Below are 10,969 nucleotides of genomic sequence, written 5' to 3'. Positions count from 1 at the left end.
ACTGTGCGCTCTTTATACAACTCCAATTTCCATCACCGCCAGACGGACCAAATCCACTGCAACCAGCGAGTCCTGCAGATTTCACAGCTTGCCTTGTCTACGTGACTTCCTGGAGCTATTTCGTACTGGCTGGATTTGATATTCAGTATGAAAGGGCTGAATGAAATCGGTGCAATCACCGCTTTGAACACCAGCTGTCGCACTTACACGGAAAATGCACAACAAGGGGTGTAGTCTCCTGAATCATTCATTGATTGTTGCAAGTATGAGCTAGTTTTGAAACAAATATAAGATGTTTCAGCATAAAATTGGATCAGCATAAAATTCCCCATACTGTATAAGCTACCAGTTTTCAGTGAATGTAGGTAGGGAACAAATGTATATTACAAAACTCATTTATTTCTTCAGTTTCTACAGGTATGGTGTTCAAACGCAGGTGAAAAAAATATTCAAAGCACAAAGTTGATATCATAAACTCATGTCAAAGCATAAATTAGAACTTTATTTTATTATTACAATGTTACAAAAAGAGTAGCACAACTCTCACGCTCTCGCCTCTTATCTGTCGTACAGCCACAGAGTGACAAGTAAAAGAAAGGCTTTTGGACCTTCCTCCATTTCACAGCAATATTATAGGAAACAAAGAGGAAAAAGATGATTTAAATAACAAGCAAATCAAGTATCATAAATAGTCACAATTGCAAACTGAAGCTTTGAAAAAAAATGTTTTGTTACAGCCCAGTAACTACACAGAATTAAAATATAATTACAAAATATTACTCAATTTCTTGTTTTCATAATAAAGAATCTCTAAGGAATTGCTTTTTCTATTCAACAAAAACTTCATTAACATGAAGACAAATTAACAAAACAGAAATTGCTGTTCCTATGTATCCTTGCAATCTTCATTATTATCATTTTGGGTTTTCTTTATAACCATGCTTGTTTTCAAAGGAAAGTCCAATGACCAAATACTTAAGGCTTTTTAAGGGCTGTTAGAAAGGGAGGCGAACAGAATGTGGGTGTCAACGTGTTCACCCAATCACACATCTACACACACACACACACACACGCACACACACACACGCACGCACGCACACACACACGCGCGCACGCACGCACACACACACGCACACACACAAACACTTAAAGTTACAGTAGTATAGTAGGTAAGCCAGTGTACAATAAAATAAACAATGCATTTGCTGTTTCACTTTAACTTAAACATCCTTTTTGTTTACCCCCAAGTGATCTTGCAAGTGATCAATTTGGTCTTTTCAAGCACACTTCATATCAGAATCAGTAGTAACTACACCTAATTTAAGTTACCCTAATGATTTAAAGAAAAACAAAAAAACTCAGGATAAAAACTCTGATTTGGTTCATAGTTAGTTTCTAAAAAAACATTAGTAAGAATTCTATTTCTTTCACTCCAGTAGTAAGTTTAATCCAACTATCCCACCCCCTTCACGAAACACCTGCCTAAACAAAACATCTTATCTCAACAATTCAAGTAATAGTTTTCAGGTTACGAAAAAGATAGGAAAATGAAATAACAAAATGGCACATCTTAAAAGCAGTTTTTCCTTGTAGATTTTACTTTGGCCATTTAAGGCTTCAGAATGAAAAGATTTCATTTCTTTTTCCATTGAAATAAAAGATATTCAACAATCATGTTGCCAAACTCAATGGCATTGGTGAAAAAATGGTTTGTAACAGACACCTGAATTCATTGCAGCATTTTGAGCAAGAGAGCGTTGTCACCCCAGTCCCCACTTTGCTCCCTGCAGGATCTAGATGTCTATACTCTGTACAAACAACCTGATTAGATACTTTGATAGATAGAGAGGAATCAACCTTGAACAGTGACCTGATTCATAAACAGTCCTATATCACAAATAAATAAATACATTTCAAAAGAAAACAGCCTCTTTTTACATGTGCATACGGCACACATCTTCATCTGTACTGTGTAGTGTCCAGTGAATGACAGATTTACACTGAACAAATAATCATCTTTTCTCCACATTGTGATTTCAAGAGGAAAATATATGCTTGTGTTTAATCTTGACGTCACGACGAGTTTCACATGTAAACATAAAAGGATAATTAACCACTTGTCCAATAAAACTAGTCAGAGCCGAGAAATCCCGACACGACCCTGTAAGAACATCAAGATCCGCATGAGTTTTCTTTCCTCCGTAAAGGATCAGTTTTCATCCATCGTCTGCAGGAGATGTCTTTTATGCTTAAAAGAAAACTCTAAGGACAGGTCTGAAGTAAAAATAACTCAGGATTCTTAAGATCCAGGCACACTGATAGACAAGTAGGATGGGGAAAAAGTCGGGAATGACGACAATCACATACATAAGAAAAGTTCCCTAGGGTGCCTATTCAAAGCACTCATTTACAAAATCAATTGATCACTTGCAAGATTGACTACAAAAACAAAAGAAAAAAAAACACTGCTCTTTATTAAATATATTCATTTGTCCTCTTTTAATGTTAGCGGTCATTTACTTCATGTATTAATTGTATTTGATTTAATGTTCCTTTCTTAAGACTAAAAGAAGGTTTTTGATAACTGCTGTGTCGACAAGGCTGTAGCTTATCTGTACCCTGGGTGCTGGATGAGAGCGGTTCTGCCATCTCCGGCCTCTGGGCCCCCTCTGTTCATGGAAGGTCTGTGCATCTTGCCCATCAGCCCCAGATTCTGATCTCGGAAGCAGGGCGTCTGGAAGTCCCCACCCAAGTAATCTGCCGTTTGCATCAGATTAGTCTGGCCAGAGGTGGAGGAGGAGCCTGGCCCGGGCCTGTAATGGGGTCCACCGGGGGGGCCGCAGTCTAGTGAGGTGGGGCCCCCGGGGGCTCCCCCATGGAATGACATGGCCAGGTCCTGAGACCCGGAGCTGTCGCTGTTGGGTGTGGGCAGAATGCTGCTATTCCACATGTGTGGCTGGAAGTAGTGGCCATTGGTATAGTGGGCCATGGGACCAGGCATGCCGTTGTTGTTGACAGGGGGTGAGGGGGTGGGCTTCTCTATAGGTGGCTTCAGGGTATAGGGCTGGCCCACACACAGCTCTGGAGGGTAGCCCATGCCCTTACAGGGGAAGCCAGGGTCCCGGGATAGGTGCTTGCAGGGGTGGCCCCCACCATCCTGGATGTGCTGTAGGTGAGCCAACTGGTGCTGACTCCAAGAGCGCATCTGCTGCTGCTGTAGGTGATTATGTTGTTGTTGTTGTTGTTGTTGTTGTTGTTGATGTTGATGTTGATGTAAATGCTGTTGGTGGTGCTGCTGTTTGATATCATTGTGGTAAACAGGCATGTGGTTCATGGCAACCATGTTCGGTGGGGGGTGAGTGCCCACGGGGGCTGCAGCCTTGTCTGCGGGGCAGATGATGCAGGTGGGTGGGGGAATGCCGGGGGCAGTCGGGTTGCTGTGCATGGACACCCTGGAGCTGGCATTGATGAGCAGGTTGCGGCTGATGGGGCTGGGGTTGGCGATCTGGCCCTCGCACATGGAAGTGGCGCCAGCGCCCTGGGCCCGGGCTTGGCAGAACTGGTTGATCTGGTGCACGATGCTGCTCAGGTCGGCCTGACGACCCTGGTGCAGGCCAGCAGCCATGGAGAGCGGAATGGTTGAGGTAGAGACAGTCACGTTAGGCGGCGCATCAGCGTCAGGCAGCTTCCTGCCCCCCTGCAGTCCGGGAGGCGGCTGTTGCTGAAGGTGCTGCTGCTGGAGCAGGAGGGTGGGGGGCGCCTGGGGGTGGCCCAGGGGAGGGGGGTGCGACATAGTCTGGGGCTGAGGCAGGCCTTGGGGGTGCTGGGGCATGGGAGGTGGGTGTCTGAGGCCCTGGGATGGGCCCTGCTGCTGGGGGAGTGTCTGTAGAGTCTGTGGGTGATTCTGGGGATGAGGGGGCAGGCTCTGCTGGGGCCGGGGCAGGCCTTGGGGAGGGGGGTGGTGGAGGTTTAAAGTGCTGGCCGAGGCGGCTGCGTAGGGTCCGCCGTGGGGGTTCATGATGACCTCGGGGTGCAGACGAGCCCGGCTGCCGTCAAAGTCCTTGAGGATACCCTTGACAACGGGCACCTTGATGACAGCGAGGAGGCCTGCCTTGGCCTGAGAGGGGGGGTAGGGGCTGTAGCGCTGGCCTGAGGTATCCAGCCCGTTGACAGTGCGGCGCACGTGGTTCCTCTGGGGGACCTTGACGCTGTTGGGGAAGATTTTGATGGTCAGGGGGTTGTTGGCAACCTTCTTAGCATAAGCATCCAATTCCGCAGGGGTTGGATACTGAGCGGATCTCATCCTCTGTGTAGTGTCCCCTGGGGTGATGGACAGAAACAGAGAGAGAGAGAGAGAGGGGGACAAAAAAACAGCACAGGGAAAGGACAAAGAGAAAGAGGGGAAGAAACACAATAGGAGAGAAACATATTAACGCATCTAAAAGACAAAATGTCATGTTTTCCTGTCAAAATAGCAGTTCTATGGTAATCTGACCTGTGTGGTTCTCATCTGAGAGGAACAGAACCTGCTTTCAAAAATATTCTCATATTCCCAATCTCAGCATATACAAGGACAATGTGACAAGCATAGCATTCCAATCTATGTTCAAATTCTGAAGTAGTAGGTTTCTGGGCTGTCAGCAACAGTGAGGTCAGTAGCTTATGGCCAAGGAGAGCTAGCAAGAGGGCTAACAATAATGTGAGTGTGAGACATGAGAGGGTTGTGCTGCCCGCTGCTGAACTGAACCCCAGACTAAACAAAGAGGAGCTAGGCACTGCTCGTCCCCTGTGGCTGCTGGGGGAAGATTTCTCCTCTGTGGCAGAGGCAGAGTGGAGCTCCATGACAGCAGACAAGTAATCACACAGCTTCTCTCTGATCTCTGGGAACACCACATAGCCCTCAGCCCTGAGTGAGACATTTGTTACAGCTGCTAAGCACCTCAGCTATATTTAACAATGCCTGGGTGACAATGACTGTGTGTGTGAGTGAATGTGTTATATGTGTGAGCCTATTTGAGAAGTGTGTATCCAGGTGTTGTGTCTTGTGTGCATGCGGGTGTGATTGTATGTTCCCAGTAAAACCCAGTTTCTTCACCAAGGCACTGAAAGTCAGTAATAATGGGATATGAGAGCAGTCTGCCTCTAGCTATTCTGATATGGGCTGAAGAGGACAGTCTCTGCACCCTGATTCTACAGGCTGAGCCCTGGGCCTCACACTCTGTCACCCTGGCCCAGTCAGCCTGACCTACATACAAAACCCAGCTTATAAACACACAGACAGACCGACAGACAGACATCAGTGCCTACCTGTCGAAACACTAGTCTGAATGCCAAGTTAGGCTTGTTAACCCCTTAAACTAGGCCTATACCATCTTAAATATAGAGAAAAGAATATTATTCTGTTACATAAGTACTGAAAACCCACTTATTTATCGGACGGTGGCTAGTATTCTGTCCTTTACTGGGCAATAATCCGAAAGGTCAAGCAATGCTACTGGGTCCCCTTGCAGACTAATTTCCTAATGTGTATGTGGCTGTGAGTCATTCTTGCCTCTGAGTCCCCCTCTCTGCATCTCAGTCTCACAGCATGCAGAGTGGGCCGGGCAGGGAGCTGAGCTGTGAGGACTGGCACGGTGGCACAAGGAGTCATGCCAACTGGCTAATTAATCCCCTCTTTATTTGCGGGCAGGAAACAAAGGGTGGCAAGCAATGAGAGGGGCCGGGGTGGGGTGGCAGTGCGGGCAGAGGGGACGCTGCTTGGACTAACTGCTCTGCCTGCTGATGGCAGGCTCATTAATGCAGGGGTCTGGGCCAGGCATTTGAGCTCAACACTCTCAATCACCAGCGCTTAATTCCTCCCTCTGACTTAATGCGTGGGTAAGCAAACACAGATGGACACAGACACAACTGCAGTGGCCGTCACCTTCCCAACTTCTGTGACAGAGATTACTAATGACCTCTGTCAAAGGGCTGTCTCTTGGCACACTTTGGGCCTGTTAATACCAATCAATCATTGCTTGAATGCCACAGCCTATTTGAGAGTTGTTGCTGACCATGTGCATCCCTTCATGGCCACAATTTAACCATCTTCTAATGGCTACTTCCAGCATGATAATGCACCATGTCACAAAGCAAAAGTCGTCTCAAACTGGTTTCATGAACATGACAGTGAGTTCAGTGTTCTTCAGTGGCCTTCCCAGTCACCGGATCTGAATCCAATAGAACACCTTTGGGAGGTGGTAGAATGGGTGATTCACAGCTTGAAAGTGCACCTGAAAAATCTGCAGGAATTGCATATATATATATATATATATATATATATATATATATATATATATATATATATATATATATATATATATATATATACACATATACATATATATATATATATATATATATATACATATACATATATATGGACAATTCCACGGTAATAGAATGATGCTGGGACTAGATTTTTCACTTTCTAATGTACGTCAAACAAAAACCCTTGACAGCAAAATTTAACAAACCATACAGCTCTATGCACAATGACTGCTACTAACAATTCCAACTGAAAGTTTAAAAATACCATTTACTTTAAGAACTGTGCAGATTCAATGTTTGGTAACGGAATGACCATAAAATCTCCTTGTTTTTTTTAATGTAACCACGTTTACCCAAAACTCTGTCAAATACGTCTGTAGAAAGTGTGTGGTGTTGGCTGTCATATGACACCTTGAGTTTGAAAATCTCTCTTTTGGTTGTTGAGCTACAGTAAGTGAAGTGGATTGACATTCGGTAGCAGAATGATGGTAACAGTATGACTGCATGGGTCCCCTACAGAAATGAATCATTTCTGAATTTGAAAGTCATGACATGAGGTAGCCAAATTAGGGACACAAAGGTAGTAATATACAATAGACACTCTCATTAAGGTAATAATGTATTATTTGATCAACTTATATATAACATTAACTCAAACAAACAAAACACAAGAAACATAAATCTGCATTTGAAACTCTTCATTTAATGTGATTTAAATCAATGACGTGGGTTTCAGTGTCTTTTTTCTTCATTATACCACAAATAAATAGCTTACACCTTTGGAAGCCAAAACATTTTTTTTGAAGAAGGCCTATGTTATGTACTGACACACAGACACCTCCAATCTGCTCCTAGTTTGCTTCAGAGATAGCCTCTGCAAAAATGAAAACGTTCTTTATTGTCTGCAACCAGTGTGGGAAGGATCCTAAGAATCTGTCTTCGGGACGCCACACCATATTTGTCAGTGCACTCTTTAATGATGTAATAATAATAATGTGATAATAAGATAAATCCTTTGGTGTCATTTTTGTAGAAGTGTGCAACATGTATGTCATCATTCAATTCAATGGAAGTTACCCCATAGTTGTGAATTACTGGCTTTGCTTTCCACACTGTACTCAACAACAATGAAGTCTCATTTATTGGAGCATGAGATGAGGATGAGGATGTTGATGCGGTGCTTGGTGAGGATGTTGATGCAGTGGTTTGTAACTACTATTGTATGATTTCCAACAGTTTTTCGGCTGTCCTTGTGGAAGAACCCCTTTAAGCTCCATGTAGAACTCTCTGTGAAAAGGGTTCTACAGTACATAGAGGCCAAAAGTATTCAACTGTACAGTGTTCTACCACAGGTTTTGACCACTATCTTACTATTTACATGTGGCTGATACAATGTCAGTGCTGTTTGATCTTCTATTATGAATGGTGACCAATGCCCTCTCACAGCCCAGAGCTGTGTTGAATGTATGGCTTACAGTTGAATGTATGGCGTGTGTTATCAACTGCAGGATATTACAGGGTTGGTCATTAGCATTCACTGACAGGGGCTTTCTTTTAAAGCAGCTGTGTGCTTCAACAACATCGTCAATCAAGCAAGTCAAAGGTGCTCAAACAAAGATGTAAAAGAGGATGTACAATAATGGGTTTCTAACATGGTCAAATCCCCCACAGCCCAGCCTGAACTTTAAGCCCGCATTAAAGGAACTGTATTTCTAAGGAAAGTTCAATCAAGATTTCAGGAGTGGAATGGGTGGTGGTGGCTACAGGCACATCTCTCAGATCTCCAGCTGAACAGATTCACAGAGAGGGGTAAATTAAGGCCAGCCTGCTCCTGTTTCAAACTACAGCAGAGTCAGCACACGCTAATTAGAATGTATCTTATTCAAACCACTGTTTTTACTGAACAAGGTTTAAACAGTAGGGGGCAAGAGCTCGCGCTGTTTTAAATGACAATTTTCACACATAAGCAGGAAATTGGATCTGAGACATCAGTGTCATACAGCAATGACAATTAAGTCCTCTCATCCCATTTGTAGGCTCTCACATTGGCTAAGCATTCCATAATGATATGAGAGCCTTTAAAACGATACTCATTACACTGAAAAGGGATATTGAGCTACTGTACTTCACTAAGCTGCTCCTCTGTACTGTATCTCTACTGTGTATAGTGAATAAAATAATGCTGGTCTTTCATCTTTTCATGCTTCCGGCTCTACTCTCTAGGAGGCCATTTCCAGACACTTCAGCCGAAATTTACTCTGTCGTTCTGAGGACAAGCTGTTTCTCTGTGCTCCACTGTTTCCTTGTGTACTTGACCTGTTCCTCCAGCAGCCCTTACATTTCACAGGTATCATCTGTTTAACATTTCTCCCCAAGGATAAATAAAGCAGCTGCCCTGGCTTTGCCGCTAACGGCACCCTGCAAACTCATAACTTTAGATGACTCTCCCCTGAACAGACATACCAGAGGCGCAAGGCAGGACAATCTGGAGCTATAGGTGAGAGTGGGGGGTGGGGGGTGGGGGGTGGGGGGAGAGACTGCAGGCAGATTGAGAATGGAAACAAATTGGACTGCTCATACTATAGGCTTGTTAGTGCCATGAGAACACAAATTGAGGCTAATTGTGGGAACTACCCCCAAACCTTTTTCTGTGGGAATATGTCAGGCTATTGAATTAGGATTCCAAGTCCCGACCACCTCACATCAGGAAAACAAAGACAAAGACATGTCTCTTAAAGAGTCACGCTGTCAAATGAGCTTTCTGTCCCAGTGAAAGATGATGCCCCAGAGAAACAATGAGTCCCGTGGCATCTATGGACAGCCTGGAGATAGATGGGTTGTACATCAACAACTGCCCCTGTTGGACCAATCAGAGCCCTGTAGATAGGACAGACGGTGCGTATGACAGGCCTTGTGGGACAGATGCTTAAAACACACAAACAGCGCTGGATTCCAGATGTCCTGGGAGCTGTAGCACAGGGACCTCTGAGCTAGGACCGAGACAGGAGGACATGACCAGAGAATGTTCTTTCACAGGGTTGGTCTGGAGAAACAATAAAACCTCAATAATATATCGCTGTGGCTTTTCATGTAATGTGACCTGGCCCCTCTTTAAATCTTTCAAGAGCAGGTGAAAAGAAGGGGATTGTGCGAGAATGAGCAGGAAGTACTTCAGTGAGAGAACAACTCAAAAATCTAGGACAACCCATGGTGTGATACATTCTCAATCCACAAAATGGATCCCACTATCAGGCAGAATAAAGGTTTTATCCCCCACTGCTTTGATGTGTGTCACAGAGGCGACATACAGAAACAGTCAACAAGCCTACTTCACTCTACTCTGTCACAAGCCTGCAAGCGGAGAGGCAACATGGCCGACGCTGGCACTTAGCAGACTCCCCCTCGCTTGCGGTGCTCCTGGGGGTAGGCTGATTACAGTGATTCTGAAATTAGAGTCTTGATGAGCCAGAGAGACGGAGAAGCGTTTTATAACAAAACAATGCAGTAGAAGTAGGTCAGACTGGGGCTTGGATTCCTCCATGCCAGGACCTTCTCTAGAAATCTCAGAGCCTTTGGGGAGAGGGGAAAAAGGAGTTACAGGAGTCTAAATAAAGCTGGTCTGGGTATACCCTGGGTTTGATCAATAATGCACATGTGAATGTCCTCTAAGAACAGCCTGCGATATCTGAGAGGCATTCTACAAGAGTTTGCACTACTTTTTGGCTGGATAAGAAATGTGTGTTTGTGTATCCGTTTGGAACAAAGCCAACTATGGTGATAGCAAAGCATGAGAATCTTAGTCTACATAAGAATCTGGTATATGTGTTCAATAACAGCTAATTAGAAAACAATTTATGACAAAGGCAACGTGTGTGTGTGTGTGTGTGTGTGTGTGTGTGTGTGTATGTATGTATGAGAGGGATGTCACCTGTTCAACACCTCTCCCTAGGGGTGACAGGTGAGACTATTTGAGGGTGTGTGTAGTGTCGATAGCAGTTACACCCTCAACCCCTCTCTTCAACCCTTCTCAGAGTGTTTGTGCACTGGCTGTTGACTGCTCGACTCGTCCGTCTTGTTTCTCATCCTAATGAGATTTGCTCCTCATTATCACCGGAACGCATCCCTGTAGGAGACAGGTCTTCAGGGGGATGGAGGGAGGACAGGCGAGGGAGGAGGGAAGGGAGGGAAGGAGGGGGCGAACGTTCCCCAGCCAGTTATTAGTGCAGTCTTCATCCTCTTTTCCTTGAATAGGGATCTATCGTCTTTGAGCATAACACTTTTTTTGTCTCTCGTTTTGGTTTTAACACAAAGCTGTTAGAGAGAACAGGGCCAGGGCAGCTCTGTTCCTCTGATGTGGGGTGGACAGCAGCAGGATTTTAGCAGCCTGGTGTGTGTGGGATGGTGGTGTGTGTGTGAGTGCGGGGTTGGCGTTGAAGGCGGCACTTACATTTCTGAAGTCCAGTGTTCATCTGCGTGTGGGAGAGAAGCTGGAGGGAGAGGTCACCTGGCCTTGGCAGACAGGCCAGCATTTCACACAGACACTAATGCAACATGGGACACTCGCTCCTCCTCACACTGCAACACACAGACAGAGACAGAGAGACAGACAGAGAGAGAGAGACAGACAGAGAGAGAGAGCGAGAGGCGAGGTCAGAACTCA

General features: G+C 45.0%; 1 protein-coding gene across 1 annotated transcript in view; it reads right to left on the bottom strand.

Annotated features, from left to right (window-relative positions):
• Positions 1-481: 481 nt before the first annotated feature.
• fam222ba (family with sequence similarity 222 member Ba) overlaps positions 482-10,969 on the bottom strand; it is a 28,516-nt gene continuing 18,028 nt past the window's right edge. Inside the window, exons 2-3 of the mRNA XM_083665101.1 lie at positions 10,757-10,884; positions 482-4,320 (exon numbers count right to left, since the gene is read on the bottom strand). Of these exons, the coding sequence (XP_083521227.1) occupies positions 2,609-4,320; positions 10,757-10,838 (1,794 nt within the window). The 5' untranslated portion in view covers positions 10,839-10,884 and the 3' untranslated portion in view covers positions 482-2,608. The remainder of the gene's footprint in view (positions 4,321-10,756; positions 10,885-10,969) is intronic.

This window comes from Argentina silus (genome assembly GCF_951799395.1).
Source record: "Argentina silus genome assembly, chromosome: 2".
Lineage (NCBI taxonomy): Eukaryota > Metazoa > Chordata > Actinopteri > Argentiniformes > Argentinidae > Argentina > Argentina silus.
Note: the sequence above shows the minus strand (reverse complement) of the source record. Positions and strands in the feature narration are given on the sequence as shown.